Raw genomic sequence first — 26,903 nt, forward strand, 5'->3', positions numbered from 1 at the left:
CTCAGCTGAGCGAGGCCAACGGGAACGCCTCAAGCCGCACAGCTAGGCGGGGGAGGCTGGGGCTGGAACCCAGGTTTGTCCAACCGACGGCTGGGCTCAGACTCAACCTTTCTGCTCTCCCGTGGGGGAAGGATGAGGTGTGGCGGGCACCGCGTCCCACAGTCCGAAGTCTCCGGGGAGCTCAACAAGGAGCAGAAGGGTCCTGGTGCGAGTGGGACTCCTTTCTCTCTCTGTCTCCATCTCTCTCTCTCTCTCCATCTCTCTCTCTTTCCATCTCCATCCCTCTCTATCTCTGTCTTTATTTCTCTCTCTCTCTCTCTGTCTCTCTCTCTGAAACATCCCAGTCAATGACCTCTCCCCCTACACTGACCCCAGACGGGGCAAGCAGCTTGGAGAGCGGTCTGCACATCCGCCCCCTCGGCAGACGCTCTCCCTCTCAGGAGAGGGGAGTCTCGCTTGGTTACCGTTCTGTGCTATAAATTTCTGGATTGGTGAATCATCATCTTTATATTCAGAGGAAACAATAATGCTATTTTCAGCTTGGGGGCAGACGAGTCCACCGGTCAAAAGCCCCTCCAAGGCCGGGGCTGGGGAGGCCGGAGCTGCCCTCCTTGCAATCGGCAGGCTTCCTCTGCCTGGGGGTGCTTGGTCTACACCATGGGAAGGGCGGGGGGCAGGGAGTATGTGGGGAGCCAGGAGAGAGGAGCAGGAGGAGGAGGCAGGCAGGCAGGGAACGTTCTGGAGTCACACAGCTGGACAGGTCCCCTAGACTGTGCAGATGCAGATGCTGAGGCCCAGAGAGGGTGAGTGCCCTGCCCTGGGACACACAGCCTGTGGGCGCCAGGCAGCGTTGTCAGCAGCTCTGCTGGGCGCTGTGGCTCTAGCGACGGCTCCAGTGTTTTCTCAGCACTCGGGAACAGATGGCTTCAATTCCCACCCACGGAAGCCAAACACTCCCCCTGGTTACCCTGCTAATTGGCTCACAAGCCGCCTCTTGTAAATAGAGAGTACAAAGGCTCCTTCGCACGCGGTGTGTCTGACGGGTGAGCTCTGACTCCACCGGAGAGGCCTCAGAGGGAGCACGGGAGCCCCAGGTAAGCCCTGGGCAGGGCCCCGGCATGGTCAGGAGCCTGGGCTGGCCAGCCTGTCCTGAGTCAGGTCCGGGCTCTGCCGCTCCCTCGGCGCCTAGCTGGGAAACCCCGGGCCAGCCTCAGGCTCTCTGGCATCCGTTTCTGCATCTGTGAAATGGGCGTGCTCCTTCCAGAGGAGCAGGGCGTGACCTCCCGGGTCGGTGCTCAGGGACGGGAGGTCTCTGTAAGAGGCCAACACCCTGCCTCCTTCAGCGGGGGCCCGCACAGTAGGGGCCTGCACCGCTCTGCCCCCAACCCTGATGGTAGTCCATTCACCAAGCCCCTTTCACTTACGGAGCCTCCCGCCAGCCCCGGCGCTGCCCCGAGACCCAGTGAGGAGCGAACTCCTCAAGGCTCCTTCGCTGAGTGCCCTTGAGCAAGTGTCTTCACCTCTCTGGGCCTCATCCCGTCTGTCAAGTAGGGCGTCGTCGAGCGTCCCTCAGAGGCGTGGTGAGGATTGGAGGACTGAGTTCCCAGGGTCAGCCGTCCCACGCCAGTCAGGGGAGACCCCCTGGAGGAGGGGCCTGTGGCGCTGAGGCGTTACGGATGAATAGGAGTTGGTGGGGTGGAGGGGAGTGTGCTCGGTGATGGGCAGGCCCTCCAGGTGGAGGAACGGGCGGGTGAAAGCTTGGGAGAGGGGTGCCTCATCGTGGGGGCGGGGGGAGGGAGGAAGCCCTGGGAAATGGGGTGTGGCTGCTGGCTCAGAGAGGGGCTGGCCAGGGCAGGCAGGCGCCCAGAGGGGGCGTGGGGTCCAGGCGGGAAGGAGCACAGAGGAGGTGGGGCCGGCAGGGAGGGAGGGGGAGGGTCCCCCTGGGCTCCCGTCCCCGCCAGCCTGCCGCACGGTGGCCGTAATGAAGAGCTCTTCCAGCTAAGAGCCCTGGAGCCGGGCCAGGCAGCTCCCGCCATCTGGGCCGGTCTCCAGCGGAGGCCCCTGGAGGCTTCATCCCCCATTGCTGGCTGTCCAGGGCTGTCCTGAGGGCCCCGGGAGGCCACATAGGCTTGGGGGCTTCTGTCCTGGAAGCCTGGCTTGGGGTGCGGCTCCATCTGATCTCCAGACCTATGGGTCCGGGGGGTCCGGGGGGCAGCATGACCCACAGGACAGACAGGGGTGGCTGAGGAGGGACCAGCATTGGCCTGGCCTTGCTGTGTGACTCGAGCAAGAGTTGGAGGAAGTGACACAGAGGAAGGCCGCTCCTTGCACCAGGGGGAGACCCCAAGGGGTGGCAGACCCTCAACCCTCCATGATCAGCTGGGCCCAGACCCCGGAAGCATCTGTCCCTCTGCCCAGCCAGCCGCTCCCTCCCCGGCTGTGTCCCGAGCAGGCCCCTCACTCTGGGCTCTGTCTGGCTCTTGGCTGCCTGCGCAGGTTGACGGGAAGATTCTAATGGGCTTTAAGTTAATAAGTTGCGACTAAATTAGGTTTGAGCTCTGCAGGAAGCAGATGGCACAGCCGCGTGGCCTGGAACAGCCCCGCTGGAGCGGCGGGCGCGGGCGGCGGTGGGGTGCGCACCGCTGGGTTCCCTTTATTCTTCTCCCCCAACCCCAGCATTTTATTATGAAAATTCTCAACATAAAGAAGAGTCGAAAGAACAAGCCAGGAACACGCGTATGCCCACTGCCTGCATTTTGCCGTTTGCTTTCTGAGGTCCGTCTCGCCATCGCGCTGTCCATCCACCAATCCATCTTCCTTTTTTAATGCAGTTCGAAGTCAGTTGCAGACGCCATCACCCGTCACCCCTAAACCTGCATGTCATTAGCTAGAGGTCCATATTTAGTGTGGGTTTTGGGGGGTTTTTTTAAGGCAAAATTTACAGGCAGTGAAATGTACACGTCTAAAGTGAACATTTACTGCGTTTTGACAGATGGCCACGTCGTGTGAGCCAGATCTCTATCAGGATATGAGCATTACCGTCACCCCACTAGCTCCCTCCTGCCGCCTGCCCTCCCCGAGGGTAATAACCATCTGAGTTACCTCCGATTCATTTGCGTCGTCTAGAACGTCACATGAATGGAACCAGACAGTCTGTGTTCCCTTGCGTCTGTCTCTTTTGGTCAGCACGATACGCTTGAGAGTAATCCCAGGGGCGGGGGTATCAGGAGCCTGTTCCTTTTCATTGCTGCGTAGTATTCCACGCTACGGATGGACCAGGGTCTGTTGAACCACTTCCTCCTGATAGGCCCCTGGGTTGTTTCTAGACTTTGACTATTATGAGTAAAACGTGTATACGTCTTTTGTGGGCATGTAGCTTCTTTTTAGGCTTGAGTCCCTTTCGCCCCTCAACCCAGTCTATACCTCATTCTAAACCAACCCATTCTATACCTCAACCCACTCACTGGCCTTTGGGTGGGCACGTCTCCCCAAACTGACACGCCTTGGTGGGCCTTGGCCAACTGGGGTGGCTCCTGCTCCTCGGGAAGGAATGGATAGCGGGTGAGCAGGCTGATGGCTATTGTCACTGAAGCAGTGGGAGTTATTCCACACGATCTGGCTTGGACCCCAAGTGCCTCCCCTGAGACTGGTGCACAAGGGCACCCACCTGGAGGGTTGGTTAGATGGGCCACCAGGAGTAAGAAACCCAAGAGCCCCCAGGAAAGGCTTCACCCTAAGGCAAAGATCAGATGTAGAGTGTTGCCAATAAAACATGGTCTCAGGTCAAGCAAAATCTGACAGTGCCACTGTCAGGAGTCAAAGACAGCTAAGAGGCTCCTAAGAATCTTAAAAGCATGCATCTTAGACTCCCTCTGCTGGACTGGAGAGCTGCTAGAACTCTCGAGGGCCTTGTCCCACAGCCCAGAACAGAGAGAGGCTATCTCAAAGAGATGTGTGGATACAGCTCTGACCTAATGGAGTGTGTTGTAATCTGATACACAGGAAACCCACAGAGCTTTTAAAGGAATTATACCAGATGGGACTGAGCAGCTGCGCTGACTCCCTGCTGGCGGGGCCTGAGGCAGAGGAAGTTGACCGTTGGCCTACCCACCCTTACCACCCATTCCTCCAAAGTGAGCGTGTGGAAGGAAACAGGTCAGCCGGGGTCAGAAGACACTGGGCTTTGGGTATTATCCCTGTGGTCACTGAGGAATCATGGAGAGTGTTAGCAGGAAAAGGACACCTTTTAGAAAGCACGCTCTGCCTGCCTAGGGAGGGTGGTTGGAGGCTGAGCGAGGGAAGCCAAGAGACCAAGGAGGGAGCCAACCTACTGAAGGATGATTTGGGGAACATCAGAGGCCATTTAGAACAGCGCTCAGCACTTGCCAAGTGAGGACACAGCAGGAGCCTTGGTCCCTGGCGGTGGCAGCCCCCTGCTCACTTGTCCGTGATGCAGATCCCACTACAGCCCCTGCCTGCACCAACGCGGCTGCCCTCAGGAGCCCGGATGACAAAACAGGTCTGGCCACGGCCCCTCCTTGGCTCATTCCATGGGACCTTAATTGGCTGCATTTTTCATCCATTAGCAGAGTCCTTGCTGCGGTCAGCGAGGCCCAGGCGTCACCGGCAGTGACATAGGCCTGGCCCTGAGCCTAGCCCACCCTGGCACCCCCCACAGAGAACCCATCCCCTGGATCTGCCACTCACCCCAACAGAGCCCTCTGAGCATCTGGGGTGGTCGGCTGGGTGGCTCTGCTGATCTTGACCGGCTTGCTCATGGGTCTGGGGTTGGCTGGCGGTCAGCTGGTCCGGGACGGCCTCCGCCGTGTGGCTGTGCTCTAGGTCACCCATCTCTCAGGAGGCCAGCCTGGGCCTTTCCAGATCTCTGGTTTATCACAGCTGCTGTCATCCCACCGGCGGGCGTGAGTCACCTGCACAAACACAGAACCACGCAGCGGGGAAATTATTCTGCCTGTTGGTGGGAGGAGCTCCGAGTCCATTTGCACTGAAGACAGGCTCCTCATACCGTCAGGCTTTCCAGTGGGCAGCCCATTCTGCCCCCAGAACGCAGGCTTGAATCCCCACCATGCCGCGAGCCCCTGCTAAGGTCCGTTGGACCCTGGGCAACACCAATCACACCCCCGGACCAGAAAACCAGCCCTGGCCCTAATCTAAACCCCAAAGTTTCTCCCCATCTGAACAGCCGTTTCCCAGACTCGAAGGTCCTTCACCCCCCGTCCCCACGTAACTTGATGCTGGCAGGAGCCGGGGGTGTGTGGAGAGCGTGGGAACCGTGAAGACGAGACGTCTGTCTCCACACACAAACATAGTTTCAGTGTTTCCTGATAAATGCGTGCACGGCGACAAGCATTACAAACAGGCTGACATGGGCTTACTATGGACAAGGAAGAAAAATAGAGAAGGAAACGCTGCCTCTCCACCCCCACGGTCAAGGACGACCGCGGACTAATTCTGCTGTACTGCTTTCTAGTTTTTTCTCTACGTGGAGCGAGTATATGGTATGCATAATTGTGTATCCTGCGTGTCCCACTTAATGTTAAAAAATTCATAGTTTACAAAAGGCTAAAGTAAAAATAAGCATCTCTTCTCCGACCCCAACCCCCTAATCTCCAGTCCAAAGGCCACCTGCTGGCAGAATTCCCTCTCGCTCTGGGCAGATCAGCTTTTTGGTCTATGCAGGCCTTCAACTGATTGGACGCGGCCCACCCACATTATGGAGGGCAATTTGCTTTATTGGGTCTACCAATTTAAATGTAAATCTCACCCAAAAACACCCTCGCAGAAACGTCCAGAATAATGTTTGACCAATATCGGGGCACTGTGGCCCAGCCAAGTTGACATACAAAATTAGTCATTACACACGTTTTTCTGCACCTTGCTTTTCCTTTTTTAACTGAACAGTGTATCTTGTAAATCGCTCCCAATCGGTACAAGTCTCAATCTTTGTAACGTTGCGTAGTATCCTGTTGTACTGCTGGACGCTGAGCTTGTTTCTGATCTTTTGCTGTTACAAAAACGCAACAAATATTCTTTGGATGCACAGCTTTGAACAGATGTGCAAATATAATGTTGTATAGATTCTTAAAAATAGAATTCATGGAACAAATAATTTGTGCATTTTAAATTTGAGGTTGATGTGCCAAATTTCCCTCCATAGAAGTTGTATAAATTTACACTCCCACCATAAAGGATGGGAGGGCATCCTACTCTCACCTTGCCAACACTGACTTCAAACTTTTCGGCTTTTGCCAATATGCTGAGAAAAAAATGGCCTCTCAGTGTAGTTCTAATTTGTACCTCTCTTACTAGGTGTGGAGTTGGGCAATTTTTCATATGCCGAAGCCATTGTGTTTTCATTTTTTTTAATTGTCCGCTCATGTACTTTTCTCATCTTCTCTATTGGTTGCTGGTCTTTTTCTTTTTGATTTATAGATGCTCTTTATACATTAAGGAAACAAGCCCACTACCTGTCATACGTGTTGCAAATATTTTCCCCACTCTGGCATTTATCTTTTTCATTTTGTTTGTGATGGGGTTTTCCATGCACGAAGTTTATATTTTTTACTGAAACAGTCAAATGTGCTGGTCTTTTCATTTATGGCTTCTGAGTTTTGTGTCTCGCTTAGAAGGAACTTCTTTTCTATGAGATTATTAAAAACAGAAATCTGGAGTTTTTTGTTGTTAGTTATTTTTGTTGGTTTTGGTTTTGGTTTTGGTTTGAGTACCAGGAATGAGGTAGGGACCCAATTTTGTCTTATTTTATTTGTAGATTGTCACCCAATGAGGCAAACACCATGTACAGAATAATCCATCCGTCTCTCACTCACATGAAAACATACTGCTATCAATGCACGCGTTTGGGTCGCCTTCTGGAACCACCGTTCTGTGCCCTTCACGGGTCCATCTCGTCAGAGGCCAGCCCTGAGCTGCCACAGCGGTGGCGGCTTGAGTTGATACTTTGTATCTGACAAGTCAGTCCCTCCGCATTCCTCTTCCTTCACAGTTTTTTCCGGCCTTGGTCTCGCAAATTCATTTTCCCATATGAATTTCAGGATCAGTTTAACAGGCTCCAAAAGATAACTCGCCATCATCTCTATCTTCCCCTGAGTCTCTCACCAGAGTTTTCTCATGTCCCTTTACAGTTTTTTTCATGCAGACGTTGAACATTGCTAATTAAGCTCGTTCCGGGGAATTCCATCTATTTTGTCCCTGTCATCAATGATTCTTTTCTCTGATTGCGGTTCTCTGTCTGCTGCGCCTGGGTAGGAAGGCTGTGGAATCTCTTAAAGGGCTTTACTAGGGTCCCTCGGATCTCCCAGCTGTGTAATCCTGTCCCCTGTGAATAACAATGTAACTCCTCTTTTCCAGTTTTTATATATCTTCCTTCTTTCTCTTGGGTATCAGTGTCGACTAGGACGCCGAAGAGGGGAGGGGCAGAAGGTAACAGAACAGGTGAGGGCAGACATCCGAGCCTTGTCCCGTGTGTGGAGAGAGAGGTCTTCTGCTTCAGGACCATAAAGATTCACAGATTCCTATTTTAGGAGGATTCTTAAAAAATTAAGAAAGGGGGCTGGCCCACTGGTGCAGCGGTTAAGTGTGCACATTCCGCTTTGGTGGCCCGGGGTTCGCCGGTTTGGATCCCGGGTGTGGACATGCCACCGCTTGGCACGCCATGCTGTGGTAGGCGTCCCACATATAAAGCAGAGGAAGATGGACACGGATGTTAGCTCAGGGCCAGTCTTCCCCAGCAAAAAAGAGAAGGATTGGCAGCAGATGTTAGCTCAGAGCTAATCTTCCTCAAAAAAAAAAATAAAATTAACAATGAATGTCGTTTTTCCCCAAATGCCTTTTTAGCATCTATACAGAGGATCAGATGATTTTTCCTTTGACCTATTAATACAATGAGTTATGTTACTAGCACCCTTTACCTGAGACCATCTTGCATTTGGAATGTCCTGTTCTTATTTTAAGGTGCCCCTGATTCCTGTGGCTACTATTTTATTTAGGATTTTACACTGATGTTCACAGCAGCGGGGGTCGGGGGGGGGGGACGAGTCTGTTGTCTCCTTAGAGAAATCTTCGTGAGCTTGAGGAATTTCTTTCTTCTTTCCCGTGCTCCGGAATATTTCAATCACCTTGTGGCGCTCTCTTCTTTGACGGTTTGGTAGAATTCTGGAAATGTGTGAAACGGCGTAAGCGGGGGTTGTGGGGGCAGAGGACTCGTCGTTTAACAAACTTCTCTCCTTCCTCTCTAGTAATTGATCTATTTAAATTTCTGTCGTCTGATAACAGCTTGTCTGCTCGTTCGTACTTTCCCAGAAAATCGTTTCACCCAGTTCTTCCAATTTTTTGGCACCAAGTGCAAAGTATCTTTCGTATTTCTCCTCGTTTCCTGTTTCTCTCTCATGTCACACTTGCACGCCGCCAGCTTGCCACACTGCTAGAAACGCTTCAGAACCGTCCACCCTGGGGGTGACCTGCCATTTCTCTGTGTGGTTTCACCTTATTCCATGGTTCCCCTGGGGTTTTCGAAGATGACAGTTGCGCCATCCACCCCCCACCGTGGTGAATATTCCATAGCCACTCTTCTCGGGTAACTGGCTATTTGCAATGTTTGGCTATTATGACGAACATCCTTGCATATAAAGCCCTTTCTATATTTAGAATCATTTCCTTGGGCTGGATTTTCTGGATCAAAGGCTGAGCGTGTTTTTCAGGCCGATTGACTTTCCAGAACCGTTGTTCTAACTTGCACTCCCACCAGCAAAACACCTAGGTCACGTCCTGCTCCCTCCTTCGCCTGAAACACTCCATGGGGCTCCAGTGCCTTCCCACAGCCAGCAAGACGCCCTCAGGCTGGTTTCTGCCCGACGCCCGATTTCTTCTCCCTTCCTCTGTTCCTGCTACTCCGGCCTTCTTTTTTTCTTAACTATAGAGCTTTCTCTGACCTCAGGACTTCGCGCTGGCTGATCCCTCTGCCCGGAGCACATTTACTTACCACAAACCTCCCACCGTGGGCGCCTTCCCATTGTTCAGGTCTCTCAGTTCCAGTGTCACCTTCTAGAGCGGTCTTCCCTGACCCCTAGATGGTGACGGGCGCCCCGGCCCCATAGGCTCGCTCTCCGTAGGCCCTCACTCCGTCTATTGTCTCCCAGGCATCGGACGCCTCCCGGAACGAGAGTACCCCATTATTGCCAGTGTCCCCCATGAGACTGAAACCCAATGGGGCAGGGATTCCGATGTGTCCCTCGTACCTGTAACAGTTTCACACACACGCAATACCTTTTGTTCACGCCCAGAACAGCCCGGCCTGGCTCCCTGCCGGGCTGAGGGTCCCCTTTCAGAGCTCCAGACCCAGGGGAGGGCGCAGGCTCGTCAGCTCGGATGAACCACTGGGAACGGCTGGCCATCTCCCCCAGCAGATGACGGGCAGGGGGCCGCCTCCCACCCCTGAGGGCACTAGCAGCATCCTCCCAGCACACTTCTCTCAGCACCCGGTTCAGTCCACCCTTAAGCAAGTATTTGGCTCCTGCTGTGTGCAGGCACTCTGCCCAGCACTGAGGATCCAGAGGAAGGCGAGGCAGGCTCTTACTCCTAGGGGGCAGGGGCGTCCTCTCTCAGGAGAGAAGGGCAAGGCCTTGAGGGCCGGTGCTGAACACAGCTGTGAACGGAGGCACCTCTGGGGCCTCCTGGTTGATGGCAGGTGGTCTCAAGGCAGGAGGAGGAGCTAGTTGGATGAGGGGGGAGGCTGGCGCGTGCCCTGCAAGCCCCTGTGTTGACCCCACCCAGCTAACTCTGTCGTGGGTGGGGAGGGGACTTGCCTGATTCCCATGGACAGGCCTGGGCTCCGGAGGGACCCGGGGCACGCTGCCTCCCACCTGGTTCCTGTTCTCGCCTTGTGCAGACCCCTTTCCGGGCAAGGAACCTCCCTGCGACCCCATCACTGGCTCCTTTGCGGTGCCAGGGCCCCGGTGGGCTCCTCCCCCGGGGCAAGGGTTCCTGAGCCTCAGCACAGTCTCCCTGAGGGCCACGTCACAGACGAGGACACCGAGGCACGGAGACAAGGGTGCTCAGCTGGCAACCCTGAGAGCAGGATTGTAATTCCACCTGGGAGAAAACTGAGGTTGCGGGATGCAAAAGGACCTAGTCAGGGTCTGATCCCACGCTAGGGGGAGAGGAGACTGGGCAGCGGGTGGGGACCAGCCGAGGGAGCGGCACAGGGGGCGACGATGCCCCCAGACCTGGCTGGAATCGGTGCTCTGCACGGGCTCAGCCCGCGGCCTCCTCCTCATCCTTCAAAACTTGGGAGTCTGGTCGTCTGGGTGACCTGTCACACCCACCCACCCTGAGTCGCAGACCTCCCTCCCTGGCGAGGGGACCCGGGGGCGGGACTGGGGCAGTAGCCCTGGGCACCAAGGCCGGGAGGTGGGGATGGGGGGAGGTGGGCTAGATCAGCCGCAGGTCACCGGGAGGTCACCGGGGCCACCATGCCCCCCTGGGGTGTCAGCCTCCGCCCCATCCCCGCCTCTGCGGGGGGCCGCGGGATGGGGAGATGAGGGGGAGGAGAAGGAGGAGGAGGGAGAGTATGGGAAGGCGGGGCGGGATGGGGAGGAGGAGGGGGGAGGACGGGAGGAGGGGAGGCGGGGCGGGGCTCGCCGTGGGGGCGGGCCGGGGCGGAGCGCGGGCCCCCGGCTGTGCTCGCCGCTGCGCTGCGCTGCGCCCCCCGGACGCGCTCGGCGACCCGGGCGCGGCGGAGGGACCGCGGAGGACGTCGGCCGCGCCCGGCCCGAGGCGGGGTGCGGGGCGCAGCGGGCCGGGGCGCGGGCGCCCAGGGGTCCCGGCGCGGGGGCGGTGGGCGCGGGCGGGGCCGGGCGCGCCGAGGACCCCCGGGCCGACCAGGTAAGCGGTCCCCGCGGAGGGGCGGGCGGGGCGGGCGCGGCCGGGGCGCGGGGACCTGTCGGAGCCTTTGTCTGCGGCGCGCGGCCCCGCGCCGCGCCCCCTCCCCCTCCGCGCCGGCTCGGGCAGCCGAGGCCAGGGCCGGGGGCGCGTGACCCTGGGGACTCTGAGACCCCCGCCTGACCCCAGTCCCTGTCCCGGGAAGAGAGGGCGCCCACCTCCACCGCTCGTCCAGCATCCGAACCGGGCCAGCCCCACGCCAGCCCAAGTGTGAGCGCAGGACCCAGACCCGGGAAGGAGGAGAGTGGCCGGTGGCCCGAGGCCATGCCCGGGCCCTGGCGCCCCCTTCTCCCCGGGCGCCTCCTAAAGGTCCTTCCACCTGAAGTTCCTCCTGGCCCCCCTCCGCCCCATCTCACCGCTTCCCCAGCCAGCCCCCTCCTACTTCTGGGGAGAGCCGGCTGGAAGAGGCGGGGCCTGTGCCCGGGGTCACCTCGCGGTGGTGGCCCGGGGAGTCTGTCCTTTGCCTAGGGGCGCAGGCCTGGGAACCAACTTTGTTGCTGATGGGGCCAGGCAGGCAGAAGGCGCTTGGGGGTGGGGTGCTGCCAGCGTCTACACCTGCAGAAACCAAGGCCAGGGGCAGGGGCTGGGTCCTGGCTGCTCTGCCACCAGCCAGCTCCTGAGGCCAGTGCGTTTGCCCGTCCTCCGGGAGCTGCAGGAAGGGAGCGGCTCCAGGGTCTGGAAACTCACTTTCCCGTGAGCAGAACCCACTGGAGGAGCTGGGGCAGTCGAGAACCGGGGCTGGGGAAAGGGCTGCAGAGGAGGCACCAGGCGGCCCAGGCACAGGGGCCCAGGGCCGTCCCAGGGCGTCCACTGGCCAGGGCTGGACACCCCCAGGGAGCAGGAGGCCGGAGGAGGGCCAGCGGGCTGGCTTTCCAAATGCAGTTCGGGTCCCTCGTTCCCTCTGGCTGGCTGGAGGCGCCACGTGCCTGGAGAGGGGTCAGCCTGGCCTTGGGGTCCAGACACCCAGCACCTCCACGATGCCTGGGGCTCCTTTGGAACCAGTGTCCTCTGAGTCCCTGCTGAAATGGGGGAACGAAAGGAGGCCCAGCGGGCTGTGTGAGCCCCAGCCTCGGCTCTCTGTGCCTCGGTCTCCCTTTCTGCAGGGTGGGGGCATGAGCCGGCCTCTCAGGACTCCTGGGGTGGGGAGCCCTCTCCGGCCCCCAGCAGTGCCCCGAGGTGGTGGCCTGTGTGACTGCTGAACTCCCCCCGTGCCCCCCCACCCATGATTTGTGAAGTACTTTCTTACCCACCAGAGGGAGGTGGGCAAACTGAGGCCCAGGGCTTGAAGCAGGGACCCGTGAGCTGAGGGCCAGAGCAATGCTCTGGGTCTTCTCAGCTGCTCTCCGGGCGGGCACCCAGGGGTCCTGATGGGGTGGGGGCTGCAGAGAGGAGCCCCGTGCATGCTCTTAAGTTTTAACTCAAGGAGGACACAGAAGCGAGTGGGGAGGGTCTGAGGCCCTGGGCTGCCCCGGTGCAGCGGGAGGGGTCTGAGGAGGGGCGAGTAGAGCCTGCGGCCCAGGAAGGGGGGCCCCCTCAGTGCACCCCTGCCCCACCACCCTGTGAGACCTGCCCTCTGGCCAGGCCAGTGAGGTCGTGTTGAGGGGCCATGGGGCCACGGTAGGGGGAGCCAGATCCCCCTCAAGGAGGGGGCCTGGAGGAGCACGCGGGGACAGTGGCTGGGGCGGGCAGTGTGGGTGACCGAGCCAGAGGGAGCTGTGGGGCCGCCTGCTGGCTGGATGCTGAGCACGTCCGCGGCCGGTGGCGTGGCCTCTGGCGGGGCAGAAACCTCAGCGTGGAGGCAGGCATGTCTGGGCGCTGCTGGCTTGGGGACCCCTGGCTGAGCCCGGGCCAGGGGTCAGGGTTCGGCTGTCCCCTAGGCTGGGCTCACGTCCTCAGAGGGCTGGAGGGAGGAGAGTTCCGTAGCTGGAAGCTGGGTGGGTGGGGCCTGAGCATCTCCAGGCCTCCAGCGCAGGATCCTGGCCAAGGCCACGGTCACTCAGATCCAGGCCGAGCTTGGTCCCCCAGCTCCAGTTGTGGCAGGAGGCCCAGGGTGGGGGAGCCCAGGAAGAGGACTGAGCCTGGAGGGGAGTGACACCTGCTCCCCAGCCCCCCGAAGCGGGAGCCCCCGACCCCCTTCTCCACTGCTCTTGGGGCCCATCAGCCAGGTCAGCCCCCCGTTGTCAGGGCCAGAATATCCCCAGTCCCCAGGACTGACTGGAAGCAGGGGCGTCTCCAGCTCCCAGGCCCTGATGAGAACTCTCCATGGAGAATTAGCTAAAGAGGAAGGAGCCAGGAGGAGGCGCTCAGTAGCTGGTCAGCACCACCCATCTGGGGGCTAGCGAGTGGGTAAACTGAGGCAGGAGAGCGGGAGAAAATGAGATGAAACGGGGGGGAGCAGGGAATGGCTGTGTGCCAACCTCAGAGAAAATCAGAGTAACTCAGGCACGTGGGGTCCTTCTCCCGGCTTCTTCTGCGGGTTCCACCACACAGGCTCACCGGCTGGGAAGGCAGAGGTGCCACCCTCAGTGCCCGATGCCATGGTGTCCCATTTCTGTCCCACGTTCTCTACGAGGAGCAGGTATCCTTTTTGCAATCAGATGAGTGAATAAAAGTCCTTAGAAAAACAAATCGATAAAGTTTTAGGGAAAAAACTAGACTTCCCCCCACCCAGCATTACCTACACAGTAGGGGGAGCGTCTCTCCATCGTGCATCAGTTAGCTCCTTCCTTCCCTCCAAAGACAAGGGCTGGCAGATTGGAACTGAAGCAAGAGAAACTGAGGCAAGAGCAAAGGAAGCACTTCCTGCCCCTGAAGGTGGTTGGCCCCAGAACGGAGGGCTGGGGTGTCCCACAGGCCTGTGTTTGGGTCCGGGCTCCACCCCTGACAGCCTGTGAGAGTGGGGTGACGGGGCAAGGGGGAGTGACTGTCTCACCCTCCTTTTCCTTGGCTGTAAAATGAGTGACTGTCAGCAGCCCACCCGGAGGGAGACGATACGTGGGACACTGAGCACAGAGCTGGCACACGAAGTGTTCACTAGTGTCTGTGTTCTGACTGCTCACCAAGTCCTGGCGTTCCACCTCCCAAATATTTCTCCGCTCCATTGATTTCTCTCCCTGCCCACTGCCGTCACCCCCAGGCAGGCCTCCGTGCCCACTGCCACCACCCCCGTGCAGGCCTCCGAGGCCACTGCCGCCACCCCCACACAGGCCTCGGTCGTTGCTCCCCACTGCAGCGAGGCTGGGCTTCTTGACACAGATCATGTGATGTCACTCGTCCGCTTGGGTTTGCGCCCTTCATGGCGCTGATTCGAAATCGGTGGAAGGAATTGTGAGGACAGCTCCGGCAGGGGGCGGTGCAGGCTCGGGGCTCAGCCGTGGGGCGTGGGGGTCCCTCCTCGTCACCCCCTCAGCTCGCCTCCTCTCCTCTCCCCCCAACAGCACAGGCAGCCATGGGCTCCGTGGGAAGCCAGCGGCTCCGGGAAGCTGGTGCAGCAAGCCCGTGGGACAGGAGCATGGTCATGAGCTTCAGCTTCGACGGCGGCCAGCTGGAGGAGGTGGCGGTGGGTACTGCTCGAGGCCAGGCTGATGGGCCCGGGGGCACCCCAGTTTCTCCAGACTCTGGTGAGTGAGGGTGTGGGCAGGGCGTGTGTTTGGCCCCGAACAGGACCTGGGCACGTGAGCCCTTGGGGCCTGGGGGACAGGAGTCTGGGGTGGGCATGGAGTAGGCAGGCCATGTCTGTCAGGACGGACTGGATATGCTGCGTAAGAAACAATCCCGCTGGCTCCGTGCCTCCAGCCCAATGCCGTGTGCCCCGTGCAGTCACTGAGCCAGGCTGCGGAGGCTCCGTCTTACGGGGGCTCCCATGACTACCAGGCAGCAGAAAGGGCAGCTGGTGAACCACGCACTGACCCAGACTGCACGTAAAACTTCCATCTGGAAGTGACACAGGCCACTTTGGTCACATTTCATTGGCCAGAGTAAGCCACGCCTCACTTCAGGGCAGATGGGAACGTGCCAAAAAGGAGGAGGATGGCCATGAGGTTCAGAGACCTGATTTTCCATCCGGCTGTATGACCTTGGGCAAGGGCCTAAACCTCTCTGAGTCTCGGTTTCCGCACCTCAAGGGAATAGGCCGGGTGCCTGTGAGCTCAGACTTGCAGAATGGGCGGCGCATGAATCTGGAGTGAGACAGATTCGGGCTCAACCCCAGGTCGCATCCCCCGCCTGCTTGGGGACCTGGGGTAGGTCACCATTCTCTGGGCTTGGTGTCTTTATCTGTGAAAGAGAATGCTCCTGGTGCCACCTTCAGTGTGCTTGGGAAAGAATCCGTAAGCCGTTGCTTGGGACTGTCCTGGGACTCAGGGCCCCCATACGTGAGAGCTGTGTTTGGGGGTCTGGACTGTACTAGCACCCCTGCAGGCTCAGAAGTGGGGGCTTGTTCCCTGGCCCCATCCCCTCTCTTTGCAGATGGGGAATGGAGGTTCTGCCGGACGAGCCCTGGGGTGGGCTGGGATGGCCTCGCTCCTCCTGAGTGCGTGCACAGAGCCAGCTCGGGGCCGTCCCTGAGGTGCCAGACTTCTCCTGGTCAGGTGTGGCCAGAGATAGCATGTGGCGTGTGCAGCCACGGCCACAGACGTGGATGGCGGCCGTGGTGGCCGTGACAGGGACGGTTTGAACTGTACTGGCGTTGCTGATAGTGTCTGGATCAGTCACTTGGTGGCTCACCCAGAGAAAGAGAGGCCGTAGGAGATGGACAGACAGAGGGGAGACAGACAGAGGGCTGTCGATACATGCAGCCTTAGATCTGTACGTTCACATACGGGTTTATGGCAGGAAATGGGCTTGCTGACGTGGAGGCTGGCTAAGTCGGAGTCCGTAAGGCAGGTGGTCAGGAAGGAAGATCACAAACAGGCTGAAACCCCACAGGCGCGAGCTGTTGGGGGTCTCTGAGTGCTGGGAAGACCTAAAGGTTTTGCCTGATTAGGTCAGGCCCACCTGGAGCGATTTCCGTCTTGATTAATTTAAAGTCCACTAAGGAGGCAGCAGCATCTCGATCAGTGCTTGACTGAATCACTGGGGACTATTCGGCCTGCCAAGTGGACCCATACAACCGACCGTCACAGTCCACCCTTTGCCAGCTTGGCTCCCATACACAGCTCCTTAAACCACGCTTTATCTCCAAATAAAGGCACTAGCAAAGTCGTGCCACCACCTCGCATGACGTAACTAACCCCTGTACAACCAACACCACCCCAAGCCTTTCCACAGAAGATGCCAAATCCTGTGTGCTGTTACACAACCCCCCCGTTTTGTTTTTTTTTTTTTGAGGAAGATTAGCCCTGAACTAACATCTGCTGTCAATCCTCCTCTTTTTGCTGAGGAAGACTGGCCCTGAGCTAACATCCATGCCCATCTTCCTCTGTTTTATATGTGGGACGCCTGCCATAGCGTGGCTTGCCAAGCTGTGCCATGTCCGCACCCGGGATCCGAACTGGCGAACCCTGGGCCACCGAAGTGGAACATGCGCACTTAACCGCTGCGCCACCGGGCCGGCTGCACACATCCCCTTTGAGACCCTGTAACTCAGATACTGAGATACAAAGTTAACTATTACACATCTTATGGTAGGTGAGAAGGGGACAAGAGAGGGAATAACACAAAGATATTTGGTTAACACACACGCGCAGACATTTCATGTCAAAACAGGGAAGAAACGCTCATAGCCGTTGCGGTCCTCGTGTCTGTGACCGGTCGCGTGGTCACGGCTGGTATTTACAACCACCGTCTTCCTCTTCCCATTCTGTAGCCCCCTGTGCCCACTAGGCACCTCGGCTGGTCCTGGTTCTTTGACCCCAACCTCCATTCCTGAAGGTTCTGGCCGCTAGCAGTCCTGCTGGAGTTGGGTTGTGTCGTTTTTCCATTGACGTCCGTCACAGGGAGCAGAAGTCCTCTGAGACTCCGGGCACATCCTTCCTTTTTCCCTTGGATGGGCAGGACCGGGACAGTGCCCTCTTCCGTGCCTGGCGGTTGGGGCGGGAGGAGCCCGGAGGGGCGGGGCGGCCGTCTTAGTTTCCAGGGCGACGGGATGCTCGTGTCTCTGGTTAGCATCCTTCCTCCCTTTGGCACTTGGGCGTCTTGCTGGTGGATCTCTAAAGGTCATAGTAAGCGGTCCCATGCCACATCCACCCCGTGGTCCCCAGACACAAGGCTGCTGGCCCTGAGAGAGTCACCCCACGTATCAGACTCATTTCGAGCCTCCTGGGGGATGCTGCCACCGCCCCACAAGCTGGCCCCTGAGCTGTGTCTTCAGAAGGCTGTCCCACCATCTGTCCAGCTGGCTGCTTCGGTGGCCGCGAAGCTCATAGTCGTGGTGGCAGTGGCCTCTTGTTGGTGGACAGTGGCCATGGTGATGGTGGCCATGATGCTGGTGGCAGCTATAGAGCCAGTCACCCTCGTTATAGTGACAATGAAGGTGACTGCAGTGGCCATGACAGTGATGATAATGGCCGTGATGCAGCGGCATTGCAGCCACGGCGGTGGGGATGGACAGAAGGCAGCGTGATGGCCGCCATGATGCTGGTGGACCCGGTGGCCAAGGTGATGACAGACCGTGGACGTGGTGATGGTTGTCACGGGGTTGGGTGCTGTGGTGCACTGTGGCCGTGGTGATGGACTGCGGCCCTGGCGTGGCGGCCGTGGCCGTGCGTGGGCTGGTCCATTCTCACCCAGTGTCTCTGGGTTTAGCGGCAGAGGAGCCAGTCCCGGACGATCGCTACCACGCCATCTACTTTGCGATGCTGCTGGCTGGCGTGGGCTTCCTACTGCCATACAACAGCTTCATCACCGACGTGGACTTCCTGCATCACAAGTACCCAGGTGGGTCCCCCGAGTCACGCCCCCGCACACCCGCCACCCTCTGGAAACCCCACGGGCAGGACCCTGCTGGGGAACCCGTGTTATTCAAATCCTGGCTCGGTAGTGAATTGCTGAGTGACCTCAGGGCAGCCGCTCACCCTCTCTGGGCCGTCAGCCCCTCTTGGGCAGAGCGAGGAGGCAGCGCCTAGTGGGGGTGGGCTCCCCCTGAGCACCTGTGGCTGGCCGACCCCCGCAGGGACCTCGATTGTGTTCGATATGAGCCTCACCTACATCTTGGTGGCACTGGTGGCCGTGCTCCTGAACAACGCGCTCGTGGAGAGACTGAGCCTGCACACCAGGATCACCGCCGGTACGCACCGCCGCCCCCCTCCCAGGTCCTGGTGCCCACCTGCCCGGCCCCTCCCTCACCCCCTTCCTGTCTGTGCTTCCCTCTCCGGACCTGTGAAACGGAATATGTGGGGTTCGCTGAATGAGTGTAGGGTCAGGCCTGCAGCGGTGCACACGTGACAAGGATCCCTGGCCCCGGGGAAGGGGGGCTCTTGTGCGCCCCACAGTGTGTCCAGGCCCACGCTCTTCCGTGGCCTGGTCTGCTCTTCCTTTCCCGTCCGTCTTCATGGCGACCTCCAGCTTCAAGGCCCAGCTCCAACGACACCTCCTCCAGGAAGCCTTCCAGGTGGCCCTCTTAGACCCTGGCCCTGGCCCTCCCAGAGTTAAAGGGAAGGGCAGAGAGAGAGGCCTCTCAGAGCTGGCTCCACAGGAGGGGTGGGATGAGGGGGAGCCCCCCCAGCTGCTCATGGCCCCCCGCTCCGGTTTCTCCCCCGCAGGCTACCTCCTGGCCTTGGGCCCCCTCCTGTTCGTCAGCATCTGTGACGTGTGGCTGCAGCTCTTCTCTCGCGACCAGGCGTATGCCATCAACCTGGCCGCCGTGGGCACTGTGGCCTTCGGCTGCACAGGTAGGGCCGGGCGGGCTGGGGCCCAGCGTCGGAGTGCCACCGTGGCCGTGCATCCCGCCCCGTTCGCGTGCGGGGTGCGTGTGACACGAGACAAGCCGGGCTCCAGGCCAGGACGTGTCCACAGGCACACTCCACATGCGTGCTCACACACAGCACCTGCCCCCACGCGCGTGCTCACACACAGAGCACGCACAGAGCACATGCGTGCACACACATGGTGCACAGAAAGAGCGACTGCCCCACACGCATGCACACACAGTGCCAGAGCACATGCACTGTGCACACGTCCACACCCCCCGGGTGCCACATGGACCCTGGAGCAGTTCCCCGGTTTCTCGATATAACCTGGCCTTCAAGGACCATCTTGCACATGTCACTATGTCACCGTGTTTTTCTTGGGTAGTGGCTTCCAAACTAATTATTTTAAAGCTTTTTATTTTGAAAATATTTCAAACCTACAGAAAGGGTGCGAGAATAATAGAATGAACTCTGCAGGCCCTTCCCTCAGATCGCCAATTGTTGACTGAGAGAGGTTACACTCTAGTCTCAAGTGACCCGGAAATCTCAGTGGCTTCACAGAACAAGACTTGCGTCCGGCTCTCGCTGCATGCCCAGCACATCGCGGGCGGCTCTGCTCCATGCAGTCGCTTGGGACTCAGGTTGACTGTGGCCCCTGTCTGTGACACGTGGCCTTTGGTCACCCCACTGGGGGGAAGAAAGAAAGGCTGGAAGTCCACGTGCGCTTTTCACGCCCTTGTCCAGAAGGGCCATGTGTCATTTCTGCCCATTTCCCATCGGCCAGAGATAGTCCAGGAGTCTGGCCAGCCCCGGGAGGCTGTGGGGGGCAGGACGCGCACTACATGAAGGGCAGTGCTGTTCCCCACGCCCTGCAGGGTGGTGGGACCATATCCCTCTGCCGCCAGTGGCGTTAGCGTCCCCGACCGTGCACACTCGCCAGCACGGTGTCCTCAGACTGGAATTTCGTTCCAAGCTGGCGGCTGATAAGCGGTGTCTCATGGTCCCTCCTCTCTCTCTCTCTTAAGTGCAGCAATCCAGCTTCTATGGGTACACGGGGATGCTGCCCAAGAGGTACACCCAAGGGGTGATGACCGGGGAGAGTGAGTATCTGCAAGCCCAGGAGGGGCAGGGGCTGTCGGCTCTGGAAGCCTCTTCCTGGGGACCCCCCACGATGTGCCCCCAACCAAGACCAGGCTCACAAGCTCCAGGCCTCCTGGGCTGGGGACAGTGACCAACGCCTCCCCTCGCCTGGCTGCTGGGGTCTCCCAGATGGGAGGGGCATGGCTGTGATGTGTGTACGGGGTGAGCCCCTTCATACCCAGGATGTCGCCAAGCTCTCCTCGGAGCCCCTCATCCGCTGCTTGGCTCCCCCACCTGGCTTCTCAGACCTCCCTTCCCAAGCCCACCTCATCCTCTCCCACCCGCCCCTGCTCAGCACACGGCCCCCCGTGCCCAGAACCGAAACTTACCAGCACCCCGTCCTTCTCCAAGGCGTGCGGACATGCCCTCCAGGCCGGCTCCTCACCCCAGCCCCTGATCCAGGCGACCGACCGCCTCTTGCCCTGCCACCCCTCTCTGCACAGGGGCAGCAGCACCCTTAGCCCAGCCCCGTGCTTCAGGGGCCCCGCGCTTCGAACCACCGTCCTCCAGTTGTCCCCCCGTTCCTTGCGTGCCTCGATGGGCTGGGGTCAGCCATGCTGTCCAGGCAGGCTGCTGGGCCCAGGCCTGGACCACGTGGGCTCTGGTCCCCATTCCTCCCCTTTGGGGCTTTCTGCCCCATCTCCCTATGATGAGGTTGACTGGATGCCCCCAGGGCTCCCGGCCTCTCGGCTGTGGACTTGGGTGCCAGCAAGGCAGCAGGCAGGCAGAGGAACTTCTGCGGGCCAGACACATTTGTCGTGCAGACAAGGGTGCTGCAGCTGCCAGAATGGTGCTGGCACGCCCATTTGGGGTGGCTTCTGTAGCCAGGGGCCCCCCAAAAAAGATTTGCTCGGAGTCCTGCTCACCCTCAGGGTGGCCCACAGTGGCCATGACCTGCCTCTGCCAGACACTGCCCAGTGGCTCATGGTCACCCTCAGACGAAACCCCCCAAATGCTGCCGGAGGCCGTGCTTTCTGCCATGTCCCCCACTGCCCCCCTCAACCTCAAGCTGTCCCCCACACCGTTCCAAGCCCCCCCACATTCTTCATCTCCTCAAACTGGATCATACAGAGCTCACCCAGCCATGCCCCAGTCACCGCGTGCCCCCTCATCATGTACAATTGTTGGAGTTTCCTGTGACTTTTGTGACCCTCCCCCCCCAGCCCTGGGAAGGAAGGGCCTGTGAGCTGTCCCCACTGTGTCTTCAGGGCAGGATAGTGGTGGCACACAGCATGCACTCAATCCATGCTCCGGGGGGTGTGTGTGCGGCAGGCAGCAGGGCAGGGAGGGGTGGTCTGAGCAGCACCTTCTAGGGGTGGGGCTGTGACGACTGGGGTGGAGGCTGGGCCGGCCTGGAGTGGGGGCAGTGCAAACCTGTGGGGGGGGGGGACAAGGGGGCGGGGCTGAGTGGTGAGGGCGGGGCTGAGTGGAAGGGCGGGGCTCCGTGGAGGGGCGGGGCTGAGTGTGGAGAGCAGGGCTGAGTGTGGAGGGTGGGGCTGAGTATGGAGGGCGGGGCTGAGTGGAGGGGGGCACTGAGTGGAGAGGGCAGGGGGGTGAGTGGGGGGTGGGGCTGAGTGGAGAGGGCTGGGCTGAGTGGGGGCGGGGCTGAGTGGGGAGGGTGGGGCTGAGTGCAGGGGTGGGGCTGAGTGGGGAGGGTCTGAGTGGAGAGGGAGGGGCTGAGTGGAAGGGCAGGGCTGAGTGGGGAGGGCAGGGCTGAGTGGGGAGGGTGGGGCTGAGTGCAGGGGCGGGGCTGAGTGTGGAGGGCGGGGCTGAGTGGAGGGGCGGGGCTGAGTGTGGAGGGGCGGGGCTGAGTGGAGGGGCGGGGCTGAGTGGGGAGGGCGGGGCTGAGTGGAGGGGCGGGGCTGAGTGGGAGGGCGGGGCTGAGTGGGAGGGCGGGGCTGAGTGGGGGGTGGGGCTGAGTGGAGGGGGCGGGGCTGAGTGTGGAGGGCGGGGCTGAGTGGGGGGCGGGGCTGAGTGGGAGGGCGGGGCTGAGTGGGGGTGGGGCTGAGTGGAGGGGGCGGGGCTGAGTGTGGAGGGCGGGGCTGAGTGTGGGGGTGGGGCTGAGTGGAGGGGGCGGGGCTGAGTGTGGAGGGCGGGGCTGAGTGGAGGGGCGGGGCTGCGTGGAGGGGGCGGGGCTGAGTGGGAGGGGCGGGGCTGAGTGCGGGGCGGGGCTGAGTGCGGGGGCGGGGCTGCGTGTGGAGGGCGGGGCTGCGTGGAGAGGGCGGGCCCAGGCCATGCCCCGGTCCGGTCCCCCCAGGCACGGCGGGCGTGATGGTGTCCCTGAGCCGCATCCTCACGAAGCTGCTGCTGCCGGACGAGCGCGCCAGCACGCTCATCTTCTTCCTGCTGTCCGCCGGCCTCGAGCTGCTCTGCTGCCTGCTGCACCTGCTCGTGCGCCGCAGCCGCTTCGTGCGCCGCCACACTGCTCGGCCCCGCGACTGCCGCCCGGTCGGGTCCCGCTACCGCGTGCACCACGACGTCGCCGCCGGGGACGTCCGCTTCGTGAGTCCGCGGCCCGGGGACCGGGGTTGGCGCCCGTGGGGGCCCGCGCATCCGTGGCCGGCGCCCCCTGGCTGGAGAGCAGGGTGCCCTCTGGTGGCGGCAGGTGCTGGGGAGGGCACGGGGGATGCAGGATGGGGGTGCTCCAGGGTCCCTGTAGGATCAGGCTCAGGAGACCGGCCCTCGGAGGGCATGGCGGGGCAGCCAGGCTTGTCACAGACGTTGATCCAGCGAGTCACTTGAGCTCTCAGCTGGGGACACTGCAGTGAGCCAGAAACGTGGTCCCGCATGGTGCCCAGAGATCTACAGACGGCCAGAGGGTGGCGTGCTGTGACCAGGCCCACACAAGAAAGGAGAGAAACTAGGGGCCCTCTTAATAGTCAGGGAGGTGCCCCAAGGCGTGGCTTCTGGGCTGAGACCTGAGCCGTGTGGAGGGAGAGATGTGAAGATTCACAGGAAGGGTGTGGGAACAGAGGGAAGAGCCTGTGCGGAGGCTCAGAGGCTGGGTGTTTGAAGAGCAGCGAGGAAGGGAGGGTGGGCAGGAGGCCTCGAGGAGCCTGCCGCCCAAACCCCGTCCCACGTCGCCCTCCCTCCAGGAGCACCAAGGCCCAGCCCCGGCCAACTGTGGGTCCCCAAAGGACAGCCCGGCCCACGAGGTGACCAGCGGCCGCGGGGGAGCCTACACGCGCTTTGACGTGCCTCAGCGGAGAGTCAAGCGGAGCTGGCCCTCCTTCAGAGGTGGGGCCGGGGGTGGCACTCGGGCCAGCGGGCGGGTGGGGGTGGGGCCTGCAGGGCGCTGTCCCCTGACCCGCGGCCTGCCTCCCACAGCCCTGCTGCTGCACCGCTACGTGGTGGCCCGCGTCATCTGGGCCGACATGCTGTCCATCGCCGTCACTTACTTCATCACGCTGTGCCTGTTCCCGGGTCTCGAGTCCGAGATCCGCCACTGCATCCTGGGCGAGTGGCTGCCCATCCTCATCATGGCCGTCTTCAACCTCTCTGACTTTGTGGGCAAGGTGGGCCGCCCGCCCCGACCCCGGCCCCTGGCCCTGGTGGCGGTGGGGGACAGGGGGGACAGGATGCCACTGGCAGAGCCGTCAGACCACAGGGCCACCGCGGGAGGGTCCCCAGGGCGGGGCAGGCCCGGCGCTGACGATGTCCGGTGGGGAGGGTGGAATCAAGCAAGGGTGCCGTTTGAGATCACGGCCTCGGAGGGTGGCCCCCAACTGACCCCAGAGTGCTCTGGGTGTCAGCCGTGTCCCCGGAGCCGTCCTCCTGCTCCACGCTCACTAGTGAACGGGTCTGTGACAGCACAGGTGCGGGCGCTGGAAGTACCCCGTTGGCTCAAAGAGGCCAGGAGACTTCGAGCAGAGCGTCACGTGCCACGAGTGCAGGGTGGGGGTGGGAGCTGGAACAAAGCTGCCGTTTCTGGGTCAGGCCTTCTCTAGATGAACGCAGAAGAGGCTCAGAGAGGGCAAGCCATTTGCGTGCAGTCACACAGCTAGAGGGCCAGGAAACAAGTCTGTGCTTCGAGAGGGAGCGCGGCTTCCTTAGCTGGCCCAGCTGCCCGTCCTGGTGCTCCCGCTGTGCGAGGTGACACAACTGGGCGTGACCCTCTGGGCCGCGGTGTCCTCATTTCTCCAGGGCCCCCGCCTGCAAAGGTGCCATGAGGACTGACAGGGGGACTTGGCAGGGTGGCAATGGGTCCAGGCTCGCGGCAGGCCTATGCCGGCTGTAAGGAGGGGTCCGGGGGTCCAGGGGATGGGCCAGGCCGGCGGGCCCTCACGCCGGGCTCCCCGCAGATCCTGGCGGCCCTGCCCGTGGACTGGCGGGGCCCGCACCTGCTGGCCTGCGCCTGCCTGCGCTTGGTCTTCATCCCGCTCTTCATCCTGTGCGTGTACCCGAGCGGCGCGCCCGCCCTCCGCCACCCCGCCTGGCCCTGCGTGTTCTCGCTGCTCATGGGCATCAGCAACGGCTACTTCGGCAGCGTGCCCATGATCCTGGCGGCCGGCAAAGTGAGCCCCAAGCAGCGGGAGCTGGCAGGTGAGGCCCCGCTCGGCCTGCCCGGGGGACAGCTCGGGAGCCCCCCTCCAAGCACTGTTCTAGGTGCTGGGGAGACAGTGGTGATAAAACAATGATCCCAGAGGAGCTGAGCAGTCTGGGAAGGCTTCGCTGAGGAGGTGACTCTTGAGCCAAGAAGTAGTGAGGGAGTCAGCCACATGATAATGCAAGGGAATAGCATTCCAGGAAGTGGGAATAGCATGTGCAAAGGCCCTGAGGCAGAAGCAGCAGTGTGTGCCAAGGGCGGGGGAGGGAGGAGGTGGGAGGGTCGCTGTGAGGCTGGGTACGGAGGAGGGACAGGGTCTGACTGTGGACCCCTTTGGTGCTGTTCAGACAGCGAAGAGGGATCAGGCAGAGAAAGGGCATCAGTGAGGAGCTACTGCAACAGTCCTGGCCCAAGAGGCCAGGGGCATGGACCAGGGCGGGGGTGCCGTGGGATCCTGGATCTGTTTTGACAGGAGAGCCTGTAGGCCCGGCTGACAGACTGGGAGACAGGGTGTGAGAAAGGGACACGGGATCAAGAAGGACTCCCCAGATTGGGGCCTGCTGCTCAGGGGAACAAGCTTGGATTGGCGTCCGCTGAGCTGGGGAGGGGGCGTGGTGGGAGGGGCACTGGATTTGGGGACCAGCTCTGGGAGGTTGGAGATGCCCAGCAGACACCCCGCGGTGTCTGGGACGAGGAGGCTGTGGAGATGGGAGGCTGGAGATAAAAGGAAGCAGGCAGGGCCCAGGGCGCCCCATGTGTTCAAACAGGGGACAGTCCTTAGATAGCCACCTCCCGGGAGCGGGCGGCGGTCACCGCCGTGGTCCCCCGAGTTCCGCACACTGCCCCGTCCCTCAGTCCCCCCATCCCTCGGGCTCAGTCCGGCCTCGTCCACAGGGAACACCATGACCGTGTCCTACATGACGGGGCTGACGCTGGGCTCGGCCGTGGCCTACGGCACCTACAGCCTCACGCAGGGCGCCCGCCGCAGCTGCTTCCCCGCCACCGCCAACGCCTCGCTCCCCGCCGGGCCCTGAGCCGGGCCCGCCACCTGCAGTGCCTGCTGCCACCCGGGGCCCCGCCAGCCCTGCGCCCTCTGGCTGCACCCAGGGGCCCCAGCCCTGGGGGGGTCACTCACAGCCATCCCCACCCAGGAGAGCAGACACCAGCCAGTGTCCCCGCCTGGAGGCCCCCGCCCCCCTTCACACCATCCGTGGCACCTGTGAGGGTGCACCTGAGCCAGCCCTTCCTTCATGGGGGCCCCTCGTCCTGAGCGTGAAGACCTCAGTGGAGAGGGTCCATCCCCAGCCTTGTTACCCCACGGCCTCTGCCTGTCCCCTGCTCTCAAATGCTGGTTCTCCAGAACAGAACGCATCTGCCATAATGGGATCGTAGCCCGGGTCTGGACGGGCTCGGACTGCGGTCCACACCGGCCCCTCTGTGACCACGGCTTTGGTGCACCCACAGCTGGGCACACCCATGCCACCCACCCTGGCACCCACCTGAGGCTGCGGGCCTGGGGGGTCTGTGCCTGACTGGGGACCCCCATCGACTTCTCCGGCCCCTCCACGGACTCCTCCTGTGACCGTGATACAGGAGTGGGCACAGTATGGGGGCCGCAGAGCAGGGCCCCACGCCCTGACTGAAAGCTTGACCCAGGCCTTGCTCCACATGGGGCGAGGCCCAAGGAGGGATGTGACATGCCCACCAGTCCCAGGAAAGTCAGGAGGGGCAGAGGTCCCACGCAAGCCCGGACCCTCCAGAGCATCCTGCCAAAGACGGGCTTTTCCAGGGGGCGCCTGGCCTGCCCTTGCACACCCACGGCGCAGCCGTGCCCACCCCCCACTGTGTCCTGTCCACGTGTCTGTCCACTGACTGTACCGCACTGGCCATTAAAAGATGAAGGCAGAGATGCCCCACCACCGCCTCTGGAGCAGCGTCTATGTGGGCAGGGCTACCGCCGCCATCTGGGGGCAGGGGTCCTGGCGGGACAAGGCCACCCTCAGAGCTGGGCCCTGCCTTCCCGGCTGTAGGGCCCACCTGTGCGCAGGCCTGAAGTTTCTGGGGTTGGGGGGCGTCAGGCAGCAGGAGGGTGTCGCACCTGGGGGCCGGGCCGGTTTTGTGTGGAGGGCTGAGGACGGGGGTATTTGGGGTTTGGACGGCGCCTCGGTGGCCCTTGTGTCCTCGGGTCAGCTGGGCCCCGCCCCCGGGGCTCAGCCGGGTCCTGAGGCTGAGGGTCTGGGCTCCAGTCCCGACTCTGTTGCTGATTCGTGTGATGGGGCCCAATCCCCGCTCTGTTCGGTGCCTTAGTTTCCCCGAGGTGTGGGGTTGGTCCCCTCTTTGGTATAGGTCCCTCGCGGGCTCGGGGACCCACCCACCGGCAGGCCCCGCCCCCG

General features: G+C 61.2%; 1 protein-coding gene across 2 annotated transcripts; it reads left to right on the top strand.

Annotated features, from left to right (window-relative positions):
• The first annotated feature begins 996 nt into the window (after positions 1-996).
• Positions 997-26,426, top strand: SLC29A4 (solute carrier family 29 member 4). Of its 2 annotated transcripts, none has more exons than XM_070566228.1 (11): positions 997-1,094; positions 14,415-14,597; positions 17,722-17,853; positions 18,089-18,202; positions 18,678-18,806; positions 19,850-19,924; positions 22,222-22,466; positions 23,060-23,201; positions 23,292-23,479; positions 24,266-24,506; positions 25,405-26,426. In XM_070566228.1, exons 2-11 carry the CDS (start codon positions 14,426-14,428, stop codon positions 25,542-25,544), a joined length of 1,578 nt encoding a protein of 525 aa, XP_070422329.1. In that variant the 5' UTR covers positions 997-1,094; positions 14,415-14,425; the 3' UTR covers positions 25,545-26,426. The 2 variants fall into 2 exon arrangements, with proteins under 2 accessions (XP_070422329.1, XP_070422328.1); XM_070566227.1 differs by lacking the exon at positions 997-1,094 and adding an exon at positions 10,705-10,920.
• The last annotated feature ends 477 nt before the right edge of the window (positions 26,427-26,903 follow it).

This window comes from Equus przewalskii, chromosome 12, assembly GCF_037783145.1.
Source record: "Equus przewalskii isolate Varuska chromosome 12, EquPr2, whole genome shotgun sequence".
NCBI lineage: Eukaryota > Metazoa > Chordata > Mammalia > Perissodactyla > Equidae > Equus > Equus przewalskii.

Excerpts from the sequence above, each read along its gene's own strand:
- SLC29A4 (XM_070566228.1), top strand. The coding sequence starts at position 14,426 with ATGGGCTCCGTGGGAAGCCAGCGGCTCCGGGAAGCTGGTGCAGCAAGC. Across the intron at positions 17,854-18,088 it reads CCTGCATCACAAGTACCCAG|GGACCTCGATTGTGTTCGAT; the intron begins GTGGGTCCCCCG and ends CGACCCCCGCAG. Across the intron at positions 18,807-19,849 it reads TGTGGCCTTCGGCTGCACAG|TGCAGCAATCCAGCTTCTAT; the intron begins GTAGGGCCGGGC and ends CTCTCTCTTAAG.